Here is a 19,095-nt window from a genome sequence, read left to right on the forward strand (position 1 = left end):
TAACATTTGTGACCGGTTAACTTTAATTTGTCAAAATAAATCTGCAGTATTTTGCATGTTAGTAATACAATGCTGGTATTGACAGGAAAAATCATCATCTGCTTACAGAGAAACCTTCATTTAGGAGCACACCTTAGGAGGGAAATGAATACACAATAAAAGGCAAATGCAGGCCAAGCAGCGAGCCCTAGAGCATAACAGGCTGATGTCAGATTTGAGGATTATCTAATACAACTGTTAGCTGCTAATCTGATAAAGGGGAAGCTTTCAACCGGGTTACAACCAGAAGGGAAAAACAAAATCTGCTTTTTCGTAGAGCGGTGGCTGTTGTGCCTTCAACACTTGGTCGAATCAGTTCATAAGAATCAAAACTCAATTCCAGTTCCAAGACACAGGAGACTTTCACCATACAAACAACTAGGTCCCCTTTCAGTGGCCTGTTGCCACCCCCATCCTGCCAACTCTCTCCCTCCCAAAAGAAGACACAACGTGGCTTTATTATTGCAGACAGCTTCTTGAGTGAATAAAGAATGCATACAAAATAGTATTTTAACTGAAGTCATACAATGAAGTCTCACTCCTGTTTATTATACAATGAATTGATAAAACAATCATTTCTAGTATATATCTCTTTTTTGTTTTTAAAGAACTAATACTTTCAGGGTTCTGACAACCACACTCTAGCCTGGGGTAGGGCCCCCACTGAGTACTGCTCCTTGGGCCAGCATGGAGGAAACCTGGGCTGTTGGAATCATGGAGGATCGTGATTACCAGCCCAGCTGGAGATGACAGGTCCCAGCAGGCAGAGCCAGAACCCGGTCCTGGGGCTGCGTGCCGGGAAACGTGGGCTTCCTCCAAATGTAGCCACCACCTGCCCAGTCCAAGCCTCAGCAGGGCTGCGCATGGGCCTTCCCTACACGAGTCCTTCCAGTAGTCCACACATAATGCTCTACATATTAAAATCAAACCATCTTTGTACTGTGGATAGAAACAGTTGTAACAAAGTCATAGCTACATATTTTTCTCTACATTTTGTTTATTGAGACAAACTAATTAAAAGGCACAAACATAGGGCATGTTTACATGGACATTATAACAAACATATACATTAAAAGTGTAGGAATGTGTTGCCTTCCTGCTAAACAGAAAGTTCCTAAGCTTTTATATATACAAAAGTTGTACAATTTAATGTCCTAAAGTACAAAAGATCATTTATAAAATTATTTTACACTAAGTACTATTTATTTTTTACTATGTAGTTCAACCCCCTCGAACTGTTTGTATAATGATACACAGAGACCTATCCCTGATGTAGGAAGTCTGCCTCAGATACAAGGTATTCTGATGCTTGAACTGACACAGTGGGGTATAAACGGAAGTCATCCAGTTTGATAGTCCTGCAAACATTCTGCAAGATAACCACAACTAATTGCCATTTCTCTTAACTGCAAGATTTTAAAAAAAGGGGGAAAAAACATTGCAACTTAAAAAAAAAAAATCACAGCGTCTTGGTTTTAGTAACTATTTTTTTTTTCAAAACACAATGCTTTAAAAACATTAATGTGTGGCATGATGGTTTAAGAGTACTGTTTCCCTAGCTTTTGGTTTCTACTCTATGTACAGAGATAAAGTATCCTGCTAATAAAAAGCACATGTCTTAACGTGCACAATTGTAGCTGGTTTCCACAGGGAGTGCAGGAAGCTAGCTATCTCCCTGAAAACACCACAAAGCTGATCAAAGTGTTTTTCTCAAAGAAAAAAAAGTGATGTCCATATATATACAAAGTTGAACAAATCTGCACAATACTTGGTTAAGAAATGAAAGAAATGAAAAAAAAATACACTCTGCTTGTTCCGAAGGGGTATACTACCTAGTTAGTGGTTAGAATAGAAACTGTATACAATTTAATATAAGACATAAACTCTAGTGAGCAACTAACATAACTTTCCCTGTTGTAACATCAACAGGCTCTGATTGGGAGAGAGAGGGGCATATCACATCCCAGTGCCTCCAGCGTCTTCCAATTTAAAGCAATAATTTTAAATGTTCCAAAGTATTCCTCGGCTCCTGAATAGGAGTCCCATTGGCCTCCACTTGTTAGGAGTCTGCCTGTCCGCACGCTTGACTTCTCCTCTGTCGGCTGCGGCCTTGTCTTACCAAAACACAATTTGTATATTTTGGTGTTTTTTTGTGTTTTTTTTAAAGTCAACTACAGTGCTATATTCCATCAGGATTAATATGCTGAGCAATATTTACATCTCCAAATATCAGGTCACAATCCCTATTATATGTTGAAGTTAGAATGATAAATTATCATATGCTTTGCATATCAGAGCTGGTATCACCTTTCCCATAGGGAATGCTGCCTGAAATTAACATATTCCCAAAGGTAAAATGCATATTCTCTGAAATGCATTTTATTATGATAATGCATGTATTTACTCATAAAAACAATAAAAGACAATTCTACACTAGCTCTCAATCCATGGATTTAGAACTTCAGGTTAAAATCAGCTATCCATCTTATATTGAGAGAAGAGTTCTGCTAGTGTTTAGCATAAAATGATTTCTTGGAATTAGAAACTAAATGCTGTTTTTATTTATTTTTATTTAAAGGGTTTTGTTTTTTTATGATTGGTTTTAGTTCTGGTATTCATCTGGCCAACTACTATCCTGTTTAAGCAATACTGTCAGCTAAAAGGAATTTCTGATTAAACTAAAGTGGTCCAGTGATAAGTTACACACACACCCTACTTTGAACAATCCCAGCCAAATTGAAGAAAAATGCTACTACACTAATATTAACTAATGTAATAAAATCTCCCAATTTCATGGTTTACTTTTTGCTTTAATAAACTAAAAGTTGCTGGTAAGTATTTACTTTAACCCATGTTTTGATTTCAGAATACCGTTTACCAAGGTGGCGATGTAGGCAAAGCCTGGGGTAAGAAAGGCATGCTCTCTACAGGCCTCATTGCTATATTGAGAGGGGCAGCTAACGTCATAGGTGTGGGCAGATTCATCGGAGACGTGATTGTGACAGGGTGTGCTATATTCACTGGAGCAGTGACAGGGGTGGGGAGGTTGACCGGGGTAGTGAGTGTTAAAGGAGAGGTCATGGATAATGGACTGGTTATAGTTACAGGGTGCCCTATGTTCATCGGGCTGGTTATGTTAACTGCACTTGAAACATTTACTGGACTTCTCATGCTCATTGCAGCTGCCACTGTGACTGGGTTTGACATAGTCCCAGATGACACAGAGGACGTTATATTGAATGGAGTAGTTAGAGTCACAGGTGTCGAAGCAGCCGTGGAGGTTTGGCACAGGTTAGCAGCTTCTAAAATAAGAAGACAAAAGGGCCTTTAGATTCTCAAAACAGTAAACAAAATTCACAAACAGCTTCTGAATCAACTTTTAATTAAAAAGAGCAAATACTTAATAAATTAAATTTGCTTTTTATTAAGTATTCAACCGGAAGGGAGATTCCTTCTGAGCACAAGACTGGGGGCCAGGAACCCACGTGTGTACAAATCTCTTTTCTGATACTGCACCTCTCTCAAGCACTTACACAACTTGTTTAGCCCTGGCACTTTTGGTTTCAAATTTAGATTTACTTACCTAGCTCACAGTGATACTGGGAAGATGAATGAATTTCTGTAAGGCACTTTGGGGGTTGGCAGACAGAGATCAAGGAGAGCAACAGTATTCTCCTTACCACTGCATGCAGTCCTCTGAATTCTAAAGACTTTCCTGGGAAGAGCCAACTACTGGCAGGCCACACAACAAGATTTGAACTTACTGATTTGAGAGAGAGAGAGACAGACAGACAGAAACATCTATCTGTTCCTGTATGTGCTCTGACCAGGGATCAAACCGGCAACCTTGGCGTATCGGGATGACGCTCTAACCAAATGAGCTGTCCAGCCAGGACCAGGGCAACAAGGTCTTATTTACACAGAGCTGAGCCGGTGGTTACACAATAACAGATCATCAGAAAAATCTTCTCATAAGGCACAATGTATCTAGCAGAGACAGAGGTGTGTGTCTTCAATGCTATATTTACTCTTAAGCTGTTCAAAGGTGAAGTCACATTCTGTTAAGGTTTTAAAAATCCAGAATTAGAGCCTGACCAGTGGTGGCACAGTGGATAGAGTGTTGACCTGGGACGCTGAGGACCTAGGTTTGAAACCCCAAGGTCACCAGCTTGAGGGTGACTGGCTCAGCTTGAGCCCCCTGGTCAAGGCACGTATGAGAAGCAATCAATGAACAACTAAAGTGAGGCAAGTAATGCCTCACAAGTTGATGCTTCTCATCTCTCTGCCTTCCTGTTTCTCTCAAAAAACAAAACAAACAAACAAAAAAACCCTATTGACTTAATTCAAGTCTACTAAATATCCCAAGAGGATTTTTCAGTGAGTGAAGTAAAATAAATGATTCTAAAATTCATATGGAAGAGCAAAGAACCAGGAAGAGACTAGACAAATTAAAAAAAAAAAAAAATTTGATAAACAGACATTGATAAACAAGCCATTTTAATATCGTCTATTTATTTCAATCTTAGGAAAATCATCTTAGTTAAACATCATCTGTTGTTTCTGGTTGTGTTTTAGCTATTTTAATAAAAAAGAAACATCCCTCAGTAGGTTTACGTTCTTCCCCACTACCATTTCTTCTTCCCTTTCTGTGGCTGACACAATCCCCCACTTTACGCCTAGAGACACTGAACTTCACATATTACACATGTGAAACCACAGCCAGGAGGACTAGCCCGGCAAGAAGACCAGGCAGTGAGTTGGGGGTTATCCAGCAAAGCCTTCATAAAGAAAATTTCCTCAAGGTGATAGATACCCCTACCCCTCAACAAAATTCAGCACCACCTGCTGGTGTGTCACAGAACGGTAGTAAGATGACAGGTGGGCTAGCTGTGAGTTGGTTGTCAAAAATGAAAAAGGTATTAGGCCCTGGCCGGTTGGCTCAGCGGTGGAGCGTCGGCCTGGCGTGCGGGGAACCCAGGTTCGATTCCCGGCCAGGGCACATAGGAGAAGCGCCCATTTGCTTCTCCACCCCCCCTTCCTTCCTCTCTGTCTCTCTCTTCCCCTCCCACAGCCAAGGCTCCATTGGAGCAAAGATGGGCCAGGCGCTGGGGATGGCTCCTTGGCCTCTGCCCCAGGTGCTAGAGTGGCTCTGGTCGCGGCAGAGGAGGGGCAGAGCATCGCCCCCTGGTGGGCAGAGCGTGGCCCCTGGTGGGCGTGCTGGGTGAATCCCGGTCGGGCGCATGCGGGAGTCTGTCTGACTGTCTCTCCCTGTTTCCAGCTTCAAGACAGTTAAAAAAAAAAAAAAAAAGAAAAAAGAAAAAGGTATTAGAGACTAAAGATGTCTGCACACATTCCTTGTGCGGGTCGTATCACCTCAGGCAGGCCCTTCTTTGATTAGTGCGATGTAACTTCGGCATACTCCATACTCTGTATCAGGTATTCCCAAATCTGGCTAATGATCAAAATCACTTAGGGAGCCTTTTAAAAAATGGCTTCCCAAAAAACCCAATAGTGAGATTTAGATGGAACCTGGGAAATCCGTATTTTTTAAAAAGTTGCAAAGATGATGACCTGATTGTCTTCCAATTTTGGGAACTTATATTACATTATTTAAGCCCAGTATTTAAAAGGGATATGCGGATTCAATTTTAGGTTTTCAGGTCAGGAATCTCCTCACCCTCAAAACGTGACATTTACTAATATGAATACAGAAGTTTCTAACACTGATGGTCATTTCCAGAGAGATTCATGGTATGAATGGGAACACAATAACATTTTGTTTCATGGAGGTCCGAAGATGAGCTAAACAACTGAGTCTTATTGTGCGAGCAAACTGAAATGCAATACCAAATAGAAGAGTGAAGAAAGAAAGAGTGAGAGAGAAAACTAACTCACTTCGGAGGTGATGGTCCCATTGCTAGGGATGTTCTCCTGTTTCCACCCCTCTCTCATCTACCATCTCCCCATGTTTTCTTTTTAATCTACTAGTTTCTATGACTCCAATACTTCCACTCTCAGACCCTCCCTAAGTAAAACATTCTTCATAATAGGCTAGGAAGCATACTATGCCATTATTACAGCACTTACACACAGACATCTTCCTGGCTTTCCTTCCCTTCTCCAGCCCTTCCCTACACCACACATCTTATCAGAGTAATGAAAACTCTTCATTTGGAAGACAGGAATAAGCAGCATCTGAGGAAGGGTGGAAAGCCTATCGGATTGCTGTCCTCTTTCCTCCAATGCCAGTAAATACAAAAAAGGAGACTATTCCTTTCATCTTTATCCAAGTACAGAGTGTTTAGAGGGGGACTGGGGAAGGAAACAGTTACACCACATGAAAGCAAAGGATGGAAGAAACTACACAGCAAAGAAATGACAGAGGAGCCCACATGCGGAAGATTCCTCGTGAACTTAGAACAGTAAGCTATGGCGGGGCGGGGGAGAAAGCAGGAAGTTAGGAATCTGTCCTGTGGCTGATGGTACACTGACAAAAGGATTGACTTGAAATGGCTGGACAACAGTCCAGAAGCCAAACCTACAACTAGTAAGTCAAAAATCTGTGCTGAAAACCGATACTCCAACTGACCCTTAGATATATGAGAGAAAAGTAGACCATTCTCAATTACAGCAATGTCTCTAACAACTGAAATAAATACATACATGTTAAGCTAATGCCAGCCTCAGTGAATGACATTAAAGGTGAGACCAAGAGAAAAGACATCAGCCTTATAGAGTCTGAAACATGAAATAAATAAAACAATACAGAAAGAACACTAATAGTAGAAAACAGCATGGTTGTAAAAAATGAATTTATATACACGTAAAGATATTCCGTGCACCTCTAAAAGAGGGAATATTCTAGACAGGAAAAAATTCAGCCCCGACTACACAAAGGCCGACATGAAAACAAACATAAAAGTGGACTTTGAGTATATACAGCAAAGGACCAAACTTGGTTTTCAATTTGTAACAAAAAAGTAAACCAAAAGAAAGAATACTGGGAATTTTTATTTCCTAGTAAAAAACACAAACTTATCTGGAAGCTTGAAAGCTTTGTTGCCAATAACTTCCACTTCCCAGCACACAGTGTTTCCACGTCTCCCTAAGGCTGGATTCCCTAAGCTGTGGCTTCTTGACTTGGATCACTCGGCATACCGGATGAAGACACTCCTCCAGCCACACTGGGAGCACCTGCCGCCTCGTCTCCCTTACCTTTCTTTCTTGCTTTGACAGCTTCTTCCCACAGTCTCAGTGTCTCTACCTGCTTCCCTGGCCAGCTGGTCACATGTTGTTGTTGTTGCTGCTGCTGTTGCTGCTGCTTCTGGTTGCTGGTCTCTTCATTCATGCATGCTACTCCAAAGACAAACCAGAAACACTACATTTACCTTGAAAAAGTACAGCTATCTTTTCAAAATCCAAAACATATACTTTAACTCTTTGTGCCTCTATGATCTTTATCATTTGACTTGACAGTTTTGTTTTTTTAATTTTTATTTATTGATTTTAGAGAGAGAAAGGGAGAGAGAAAGAGAAACATTGATCTATTCCTGTATGTGCCCCGACTGGGGATCAAACCAGCAACCTCTGCTTAGCAGGATGATGAAGTAACCAATCGTGCCATGCGGCCAGGGCAGACTTGATAGTTTTTATTAAGTGCATCTTTTTTGTGCTTATGTCTATATTGATCAAAACAGATAAAGTAAAAGAACTAGAAAGCTAGAGAAAACCAATATAAAAGAGAAAAAAATATTTGCTACATTAAAAAGCAAGTTTTAGAATAGGACTTGGATAATATTAGCATGGACTAAATTAATACTCATCAAAATATCTAAAACACTTGGTTACTTGACCACAATGATGTACACTAAAGGTAATTTTTTATAAAATTAACAAAGAATGACATCCTAGATTCTTAAATCTACTTAAAAGTAAGCAAATATACTAACAAAGAAGAAAAATTGATGAGATTAAAACACATTAAGCATTCTTTCCTAGTCATTTTTGTCCACCTACTTTCATAATCTGATGTTTCTGCTACATAAAATGCATATATAATAGAATATATAACACTGTAGAATACATAATAGAGTAGAATTAGGAAAATACTTTTTTTCTGGTGGTTAGGGAGATCTTAAAGAAAAAGCCTGGATAAATAAAAATATTAAATTTAAAAAAATATTAAATTTTATCCATAAGCCCCCGGAATATTCTACCAACTCTGAATTTAAGGTAAGCAAAGTGTTTAAACTTTAAAATGGATCTGACATCCCATTTCTCCATAGACTCGGGTTAGAAAAGCTAACTGATTAACACCTCTTTCATCTTTAAGGTAATTAAGGACATACTAGTAATAGATACTAGTAATTCTCAAACATCAGTGTCTCCTACAATAAGGAGTTAGGAGACACTGATATTTGAGAATATTCCCAACATTAAATAAAAGCTATTAAAATTGCCTGGATATGATGCAACTTCCTAGTGTGGCTTTTGCTGCCACAACTCTAATACACTAGAGCTTTTTATTCAAACCCCAAAGAAGGAACACATTAAAAAGTAGCGGTGGGGAAAATTCTACTCTTCTGACATGGGTGTTATTAGACAAGTCCAGGATTGAAAGCCAAATCAGTGCTGTTTGTACACATGCATTTGAAGTACATTTCCAATACTAATATACACTTTCCATTACTGCGTATTTGCACACTTTAATAATATAAGGTAACATGTAAGATGAACAGTAATAGTCTTGAGAGCACTGCAAAACATGCCTTTGATGCATTATAAAAACATCTAGGTTTCATTATATGAAATGCAAAAGAAAGACAATTCAAAGCATCCCTTACTTTTGCTGATGCCTTGTTTACACGTATTACAGTTGATACTTTGGCTCTGCCCGTGTGTCTTTAAGTGGCTGGTGATGTACGCTGCGCTCAGGAGCTTCCCGCAGATGTTACACGATACCTTGCCTTCGTGGCGTACCATGTGAGTCCGCAGTCTGTCTTTGGTGGCAAAGGCAGCAGTGCACGTCTGCATGAGGGAGGAAAACTTTTTTTAAATATAGACTATCCTGTTCTACTCATTTTAAAGTATGTTATATACTAGGCATTACCCTACTCATATCAGCAAGCCAACTAAGTTAGCTGAGTTCTTATTGTATGTGTTATCCAGTCATAATCACAATAAAACATTTTGTGAATTTAGACCCTTACATTTTAAGGGAAGAAAAATACCAACAGAGAGTAGTAAGAAGATGTGAGCTTTAGTCAGTTCAACCTGGATTTAAATCCAGCTCCCCGATTCACTCAACAGTGTAACACTGAGCAAGTTAACCTGTCTGAATTCGTTTCTTCACTTGTAAAATGTTGATAATACCTACCTCACAAGATTAAGAGCCTGACCAAGGCCTCGCACACAGAAGGCTCTCACTCAAAATGACACTAGCTTCCTTTCTCCAACTGGATTTTTCTTAGAATTCAAATCATTTACTTAATAAAATCAGTAGTTAACAAATTTAATGGAAAGAAACACAAAAAGACTTCCAGCAACAAATTAGAATCACCGATACCTAAAACAGTAATTTGATTTAGCAAGATTCTTAACCTTTTCATTATTACATGTTGAATAAAATCATTAACATGAATAAATTTTCAAACAACTAGAAAAGGTTGGCAGTAGCTGACAAAAATCCAATAAATAACTTTTGGAAGACAATTCATATTTTCTTCTGTTACAGTTAAAACAATCTCAACCATCAACCCAGAAACTCATTTAAAACACTCCATTTATTCGATTTCAATACACAACCTTTGCAAAACTATAATATTTTTATAACAATAAATGCTGTAGCCCAAGGAAAGGGAAATGTAGCTTAATAAAAACAACATATTTACATTATTAAATGATCTTGCCCCACAGAAATAGAAGTTGTCGTTTACATTTTATAAAACTAGAATTCAAATGGATCACACTTATTCAAGTCAGTGATTTTTAAGACTATTCAAGAACAGTGAGATTTGATTGGCTCAGACCTTCTGGACAATGTGCATTAGTGCTACACTAAGGATAAGTCATTTTAACTCTTACTTGGCATTTGAAGGGTCTTTCTGTTGAATGGACATGTTTTACGTGACAGCTTAAATGGTCAGGCCTGTGAAAGAGAGAGTTTCAACAGAAGATATAATGGAACACACATAAAGAAATGCTACTTACTGTGATGTTTACATGCTTGGCAGAGCTGGGAGGGCAGGTTAAAGAAAGCTAGCAAAATTACCAACTCCCCCTCCCCCTGTGCAAGCCTCCTTCCCTCTCTTACCATAAACAAAAGTTTTACCTGTCTTCTCTCCTAGTCAATATCAAATCATATTAGATCTTGCTTCTTTACAATTACTAAATACCCATGGTTTTAGTCCTAATACTTGCCAGAAACAGCTACTACTATATATTTTATATACATATTTTAAAAACCTTTAAAAATGAAAATTAGTGAAATGTTAGTAACCACAGAAATATGAAAAAACATGCTCCTAAAAGTTTTATTAAGAGTATCCAAGGTGATCCCAACTTCCAGAAAATAAGCGGCTTGGATTTATGCAGTGAACCTCACTCTAGTGTACCCAACTGAATTGGAATCTGGTGGTTTTGCAATGATAAGAAGTATCCACGCGCCAAATGAAGGCCTGAGTTCACCAAGGTATTTCTTAAATGAAATAATAAGTTAATCACCATGTCACCACGTGTCAACCAACCAAACTGAAATGAGACCTGAAGGTATAATCCTTTATCTATCACCAACCTCCTTTAATAACACAGGCCTGCGGACATCTATTCTCACATAAACCTTCTAGAGCACACAGAAACAAAACTGAAATTCAGTGAATACCATAATGAAAAAAAGCAAAGCAAAATGCAGTACCTCGAGAAGCCTTTCCCACAAACACTGCAAGTATAGGGTTTGGTGATGCCTCCTTCATGAGACCTCACATGGTAAGTCATCCGGTCCTTCCGCTTGAAGCGCTGATTACAAATCGGACACTCGAAGGGCTTCTCGTCGGAGTGGGAGAGCTTGTGCCGATTGAGGTGGTACACGTCTCGGAAGGCCTTCCCACACATCTCACAGGCATGGTTCTTCTTGACAGGCTTGCTGGGTTTCTTGACGGACTGGGTCACGGGCATCGCTGTGGTGCTGGCACTGCTGCTGGGGTTGGTGCCCGAGGAAGACGTAGTGACTGTGGACAAGATGCCTGCAATGGTGGAGACCAGCGAAGTTCGGCTGCTGTCCCCAGCGATGGTGGAGATAAGAGGAACCACTGTAGTGGGGGTTTTCTTTGCCCGGGACACCAACTTGATCCCTGTGTGGCAGGACTCGTGGCGCCTCAGGTGGTAGCTGTCCCTGAAAGCTTTACTGCAGTAAGTGCACACAAATGAAGTTTTGGGTTTTTCTTTTTTAATCCCAATGGCATCCTTTAATGTTTCTGGTGCAGCCTGAGGTTTCTGAGTTATTGGTATTGGAAGTAATGGTTTCTGATCAGGGGGCTCCACAGCAGAGCTCAGGAGGGGCAGCAAGCTGTTTTGTGCTGCCTGCTGTTGGTGATGAGAGCCTTCATGGGTCTAAAACCAAACATTTACACTTCAGAAATTCAACCTCTCACAATGACCTCCAAAATTCAACATGCTCCAAATAACAGAAACGAGAAGAATCAAAGAGCCTGTAAGCAACTCTCTACAGCACAGATCCAGCCATCACCTAGTTATTCTCAAGAGCTCCCAATACAAAGCATTAAAATCACTGTGCGGGCCCAAAACTTTCACGACTCAGTTGCTGAAAGTGATCTTGCTTTCAAACAGCTGACTAACCTACACAGTGCCCTGGTTCATACGGGACATACCAGCTGATGAAATCAGTTTGCATCAGTCTGTCAGTGCTGAAACCTAGTCTAAATAACTTGTCAAAAAATTACACTCCAGACTCATTTAACAGTAATGCTGCAGTAATGCACAACACACACGCACACACAGGCACACGCACACCATCATCTGCTTGTCTATTACCTACAAAAAGAAAGATTTATGTCTCTCCCTTTCCATCAGAAAATTCTTAGTGATTGTGGAAGGAGGCTGGTGCTAAGTGATAAAAGGAATCTAATTCTCTGAATACATATGCAATCTAAGTTTACTTTAAAACATTTCTCTTAACTCTACTAAAAGATTTGGCTGAAATGAAACCTGCTATTAGTCAACGTGGAAGGCATCTGTGAAGGTAGCCCACAGCAAAACAGCTGTTAGCTGTTTCTCAGCTCATAGAAGTCTGCATCCTTCAGCAACACTACTTGTTCAGACCCTAAACTCTCAAAGACAGACGAAGAGAAAACAAAAAGTTATAATTAAAATTCCTTTTATTTTCATCTTCTTCCAACAGTTATAGGTTTTGTTAAAAGTGTTAAGACTTTTGCTGGTATAATGTGCTTCTGCACTCCCAAACTGGGGCTCACATTGTCTGGAACTTTACTTTAGCTGCACTGAAACCAGAAGTTCTTCATGGATCAGGTTCTTGGTATTTGTGAACAGTTATTCTCTTGGTTTTAATTCTTTCAAAATTCTCCATACCTCCATACTGATAAATGTTTAGGAAATGATGGGAAAAAATTTCTGAAATAGTTCTTCCTAATATGTTCTACTTTACCAACATTATTTTTGAAACTCTTGACAGTGAGCCCAAGACCCTATGCTTGAGTTTTGTAATCCTTAAAGAATACAGGTGCTCAGAGGTTAAGAGTTCCAAATACTTTAAGCATACAACGTCCTAGGAGGAGCCCATCCCATCATCTTAGACACTCTAGGCATTTATTTATCCTTCTCACTCTATAACCACTAGTCTGACATTTAACTTGACAAAGGAGACAAAAAAAAAACAAAACAAAAAACCCAGAAGACACACACACACTCACACAGAGCTCTTCCCCTGATGGATTAGGACATCTACCACACATTGCTCCTTTGCTTACTTGATGGCGGGCGCACAACAGCTAAGCCGGAACCAGGCTCCCCCTAGTCATCAGGGGGGACGGTGTCCAGAGTGACAGTTTCAATTTAATAATTTTGATCAAATCTCCCTCTGAGTCATGGAAGTCCTCACAGATCTTGTGCTTACTTATGAGTATGTTTCTGGACTTAGGGAACATACTGAATTGCAGTCCACTTTTAATTTATGGAGCTCTTGTAAATGTCGGTGTCTAACCAGATGGCATTAGTAGAAACTGCAGACTCTGGACTCTAATCTTACTGCCTTTCCAACTTGGCTGTAGGATACCCAAGTTTCCATATAGTATACAAATGGTTAATAGCTGAAGATAGCTCAAGATATACAATTTCAAAGGCAACAGATCAGATAATAGGGAATGCAAATCTTCTGGACGAAGTTCAGACTTACAGTGTTTAGAGACATTTTTCAATTCTAAACAATCATTAGTTTGATGGAGTACTAAAAGCACTTACTGCCATTTTACCAAGTCAGATGTCTGTGGCAACATAAAGTATTTTTACAGCATTGCTGAAGCTCACTCTCACAGGAGGGTCACACCAGGTCCCTGCTTCTTGGGTGAAATGCTGTAGAATGCCTCGACCACTACAGAAATCTCTTTCTGAGGACTCCTAGGATCCCCACACTTCTACATGAAGCCCTCTAAGAGGGGAAGTGGGTTTCCCCAACTTGTTGTCTGGGGGAGAGACAGAGTAAAATAACCACAACCTGCCTTCAGTTAAGTGATTTAAAATACATATAGAACTTCTGGGTTGACTTTTATTTGCTAGCATTGTCAAACCAAAGTTTTAATTTTATCTCCCATCTCTTTCAATTGTAAGGCTTTAAAAACCCTCCCAAGCTTTCCTTTTTCTGGGGCTGGCAAAAAACAAAACAGAAATGTTATTTCATCACCCAGGGTGGTAGAATACGGCACCATGAAATCTCCAGTGCCAGCGGGTAAGAGATTTTGTACTGAAACAAATTAGCATCAGTGAGTCATATCTTGAATGTCCTGTTAGGAGAATCATCCATCAAACATTTTAACAACTCTGGTTTTCACTTTCCGCCAGGTTATCTGGAAAGCAGGCCTGTATTAAACTGGTTTAAAATATAAACTCAATAGGGTGCTCCAGGAAACAAAACAGGAGAGTTTAAATCTCCATTACCCCAGGGAAAATGACTTAAGAAGGGAACTAAGTCTATTCATACCTTTCCATAGAAAAGACTGAAATAGTCTCTTTACCCATTCCACCTGTCCTCAGCTCCAAATTACAAGTTTTCCAACTATCACTACACACATTGCCAAGCCCAGGATCAAATAGGAGCTTTCACACTTCTCCATCATGTGGAAAAAAATGATTTTAATAGCTGAAAAAAATTAAATAATATAAAATTGAATTTAAAAGTTGATCAATAAATGCTTGGCATTTGCTTTACCCAGGAAAAGAATAATAAAAATATCCCAAAAGGTTTTTCAACTAGCTTTCCAAAAATTAGTTATGGTTCTTTCCTTTTCACAAAGAACTCCCATTTTTTTCTCCCAATCTCCATTAAGTTTATAGACAGCAGGTTTAATGTGGTAAATCTAATTCATTCCTCACATGAAAATCACTTCAGTGGTTTAGTAATCCCGTATTTTAAGATGACCATTTGCAAGGTTTTTCTAGAAAAGGCACCTGCCACCTTCACAACAACCTGGATAGTTGTGAGTTACATATTAATCATTTTCCAATGCATTTTTAAGTATGCTTATCCCAATTATCAAACACATCAAAGCAAGATAAAACAAGACCAGATAAGAATGAGAAAGTGGGGACGTTTGTGAGTTCCATAATTTTGGATGTATTCTCAATATTAAGAAGCCTTAATATATTTCAATAACTACATGCTTAAAAATTAAGTTCCTGACATCGGAAAGAATATTTGTCTTAAAACAATCAACTAGTTCTACACAATAGGTTCTGTTTGATTTATCCAATTCCCAACATGAACTCCACCGGGATGGTTCCAGCGGCTGGGAGAAGTTTTTGAAAATTTTACATCCGTTCCTGGTTCGTTCCAAAAGGTCTCAGGAGCCCAAGCTACGCGTTTGGGATTTCACTAAGTTATTCAAAGTAGGAAAATAAGTCCAAGAGGCGGGAAGAACGCACTTAACGTGACGAGCTTCCTAACCTCCTCCGGTTTCCCCGTGAGCTCATCACTACTGCCCACTAAGTGCTTCGTTTGCAAATAGAAACGAAGCAGGAAAAACATAACGTTCCAGCCCAGGTCTTCCCAACAGGGGTCCCCCACCTCAAGTGGGCAGGCAAGAGGACTGCCAACGTACCGGCTCCAGTCACTTTGAAGTTTCTAGCAAAAAGTCAAGAGCAACACCCCGACCAATGAGTCATGTGGGGGCTCCGCGAGCGGACCTGGTCTGCTCCCTCCACTTTCTGTCTCCCCTGCTTGGGTGCAGGGGACGTTCCCAGTGGGCCGAGCGAGCGAAGCGCTCGGGCACAAGGTCGGAGCTCCCGGAGGCCCTCCCGGCGGGGGGACTCCCGGGCTGAACGGGACGGTGGGAGAGCCGGACAGAGGGAGCGGTGTCAGCTGCCAAGACTCGGCGGAGCCTTGGGCAAGAAAGAACGTCAATCCGGCGAAAAAGTTTGGGGAGGGAATCCGCACAACACCCCCGGGCGGGTCACCACGAGGCGGGGCGGCGGGAAGGGGGAGTGGCGGGGCACCCGGGGCACCCGCTATTCGCGGGCACGGGGGGTCAGAAAGTCGCCCCGCACAATCAAAAGCGCGAGGTGCGCTCGCAGCGAGGGGGCGAAGGGTGGAGTGCGCGGGGCGCGGGGGCAGCGCCGGGGTCGCCGCCGCCCTCGCCCTCACCCCGCGCTGCGGCCCGGGCCCGGCGCGCCGTCGTGGCCGAGCGGCCCGCGCCCTCCGTCCTCCGGGCCGCGGGTGGTGACAGCGGCCGGCCTCCTCCCTTCCCCTTCGGGGCGGGCAGCGGGCGGGCGGGGCGTGTGCGTGCGCCCGAGTGTGCTGGGGGGGCCGGGGCGCACCCCGAGGCCTGCTCTGTGCCCCGCGCCCCGGGAGGCCGCCTCCCTTCACCTCGGCGGCCCCGCTCCGCCGGCGCGGGCGGGCGGGCGGAAAAACAAAGGGGGATTAGGGCCGGGCCGGAGCGCGGCGCCGGGGAGGGAGGGAGGAGGAGCGGCGCCCGCCCGCCCGCCCGCCCGCGCGGGGCCCGGCCCCCCTGTCCCCCCCGCGCCCCCCCGGGGGGGCCCCCACTACCTGGAACAGGAACGTGGTCCAGTTGGCCTCCATGGCTGCGGCGGCCGACCCCCCTCCTCCCCACTCCCCCCGCTCGGGGCGCCTCCTCAGCCGGAGGAGGCGACAACAAAGCGGCGGCGGCGGCGGCGGCAGCGGCAGCGGCGGCTCCTCAACATGGCAGCGCCGAGCGCGGCCACTTCCGGTAACCTCCGGGACGCACCACCGCGGCGGCGAGCGCGGGCGGGGGGGGAGCCCCGAGCCGGTGGCCGCCGCCCCCAGCCGCCCCGACCCCTCCTGGGCGTCCCCGCTGCCGGCGCGCCGCCTCGGAGCCCGGCCAGTGCCTGCGGGCGGTGGGGTCAGGGCCCCCGCGCGGGGGCCGGGGTGGGGCCGGGGGCGGGGATGGGGCGCGGCGTCCCCCCCCGCGGGGGTGTGTGGTGCTGCGGTCCGTGGCTCAGGCAGCTGGAGCAGGGGGAGCTCAGGAGAGAAGATGGAGGACGCCAGGGTCTGGCGCTGCTTCGCTGGGCACCGCTGGGCCGTCGCCCGTGACTCAGACGCGGTGCCCTGCAGCGTCGCGTCCCTAGCAGACCCTCGGCGGAAGGCACAGGCCACCGCGGTCACCCGGCCCTCCTGCTCCGTTTGCGCAGCACAGCCCCCGCCCGCAAAGTGGGGGAAGCCCCAGCTCTCCCCTCTGCTATTTCGTCCTCAGCGAGCTGAGCCCTCCGCACTCGCGCCTGATCAGATATGCATCTAACTCCGAGTGGCCTTCCAACTCAAGCAGGGAATCCCACTGGGGTGCAGCCTCAGATCCTCCCAGTGCCGAGGGAAACACTTCCCACGCACAGACATGTCATAACTGGGTTATTCTTGGGTGAAGGGCTGAGCTTCCCCAACCTCCCCTTAACTCCAGATAGGATGTGAAATTCTACCCAACACCACCTCTCCCGCCAAAAAAAATAAAAACAAGTGAGAAGCTAGAGTCAAATGATTTTAGTCCTTTAGAACAGTTTCCTCACCCCCCACAACAAAAATCGAACTTCTGGTTGGACAGCGTCAGATGTCACTGAGGTGACCCCAGCCTCCGTTTGCAGTTCCAAGCCTTTCGTGTAGGCGTCACTACTACTGGTACTTCGTAGGATGGTGCCTGAACGTTTTCTATCCTTTGCTCACGTAGACGTAGCTACTGGGAATATCAGAGACAAGCTATTATTAACAAGTGTCTCCAGTCCAAGAAGTCTCTTGTGACAGGAATTGAGGGGTCAGAAGGTATCAGTGATATTTTTATAAACTCTGGTTTAAGAAAAATTTCTCAAATGGTCACATTATTTTAAGATTTCAACATTTTTCATGACCAACTGTTTCTTATCTCATCCCCTTCATTTATTTCTCTCCAGACACACTCTATCTAATCAAGGTCACCATCTCCAGCTTTCCCCATATGTACACAATTGGATACTGCCTGGAGGCCTTGGGGACGATGAGAAGTTCTGCAGTTTGGAAAAGTAGCAGCGACACATCAAGGAACCAGGCAGCTTAAGACAGCAGGGGACAGAAAATTAACAGCTTCTGATGCATTCCTCAGCTAAACTGCTACCCGCCCGTATGACTTCTATAAATACCCATTAGTCTCCTTTGGAAAGAAAAATGAAGTGATTCAGGAAGCCTAAGTTTATGTATGCATGCAAGATAGGGAGGCAACTAAGATGTAAACCTACTAAGCTGTGTCCTTGGACAGTGTAAATTCTTTCATTTGCCTGCCCTAACACACTTCTCTAACTCAGCTCCTTTGTTGTCTTTCAAACTGGGGTGAAAACGAAGCTTCAGGATTATGAAAATTAGTACTTAATGAGACCATTATTCTAATGACAACAGTGGTGGATTCTCCTGAGCTTCTTATCCAGCAGTGCTTCTCACAGCACTCTGGAGAGGGGTTTTCCCGCTCACAGGAAGTGGAGGTCAAGTGAAAACAGTCCAGTTCTCATTACTGAAGGGTTTGGATTCAGAAGTATTACTTTTCTTGAGGAGAACAACTAATTTTATTACTATCCATGAGATTAAACCAGAATTCCTGATTGCTCCCCAAACCCTCCCTCAAAAAGGAAATCTAAGGCTCTGGCCGGGATGCTCTGCAGATGAAATGTTGACCCAGGGCACCAGAGATCCTGGACTAGACCCCATCAGGGCACCTAGGAGAAGTGATAATAAATCCACAACTAAAGGAACTAAGTGAAACAAGTTGATGTTTCTCTCTTCTTTCTCTCTTCCCCTTCCTATCTCTCTCTCTCTCAAATCAATGGTCCTATCTCTCTCTCTCTCTCTCAAATTAATGGAAAAGTAAAAAAAAAAAAAAAAAAAAAGTCTAACAGTCCTAAATTCAGAAAAACTTTTAAACCTAAGAAAAATTATTTAAAAACAATCAGCTCCAACTAAATGAGCTCCTTTACAGACCCTACTGGGGGTCCAGTCAAAAAACTAGAGATGCCTGACCAGGCGGTGGTGCAGTGGATAGAGCGTCGGACTGGGATGGGAGGACCCAGGTTCGAGACCCCAAGGTAGACAGCTTGAGCACAGGCTCATCTGGTTTGAGCGAGGCTCACCAGCTTGGACCCAAGGACGCTGGCTCGAGCAAGGGGTTACTCCATCCACCGAAGGCCCACGGTCAAGGCACATATGAGAAAGCAATCAATGAACAACTAAGGTGTCACAAGGAAAAACTAATGATTGATGCTTCTCATCTCTCTCCGTTCCTGTCTGTCCCTATCTATCCCTCTCTCTGACTTTCTCTCTGTATC

The 19,095-nt window shown here is 43.2% G+C and overlaps 1 protein-coding gene and 1 long non-coding RNA gene across 3 annotated transcripts; one reads left to right on the top strand and one right to left on the bottom strand.

The window, feature by feature from the left end:
- VEZF1 (vascular endothelial zinc finger 1) lies at nt 1–16,502 on the bottom strand. 2 transcript variants are annotated; one of them, XM_066364652.1, is made up of 6 exons: nt 16,328–16,502; nt 10,952–11,646; nt 10,123–10,186; nt 8,883–9,066; nt 7,255–7,392; nt 1–3,341 (listed from the first exon to the last, which is right to left on the bottom strand). In XM_066364652.1, the coding sequence occupies exons 1-6, from the start codon at nt 16,358–16,360 to the stop codon at nt 2,914–2,916; spliced, it is 1,542 nt and encodes a 513-aa protein (XP_066220749.1). In that variant the 5' UTR covers nt 16,361–16,502; the 3' UTR covers nt 1–2,913. The 2 variants fall into 2 exon arrangements, with proteins under 2 accessions (XP_066220749.1, XP_066220748.1); XM_066364651.1 differs by having other exon boundaries at nt 8,883–9,084.
- On the top strand, nt 16,403–18,660 carry LOC136392491 (uncharacterized). Its single transcript, XR_010748944.1, has 2 exons — nt 16,403–16,508; nt 17,698–18,660. It is a non-coding gene; the product is annotated as an uncharacterized lncRNA (long non-coding RNA).
- The last annotated feature ends 435 nt before the right edge of the window (nt 18,661–19,095 follow it).

The sequence above is a fragment of the Saccopteryx leptura genome, chromosome 2 (genome assembly GCF_036850995.1).
Source record: "Saccopteryx leptura isolate mSacLep1 chromosome 2, mSacLep1_pri_phased_curated, whole genome shotgun sequence".
Lineage (NCBI taxonomy): Eukaryota > Metazoa > Chordata > Mammalia > Chiroptera > Emballonuridae > Saccopteryx > Saccopteryx leptura.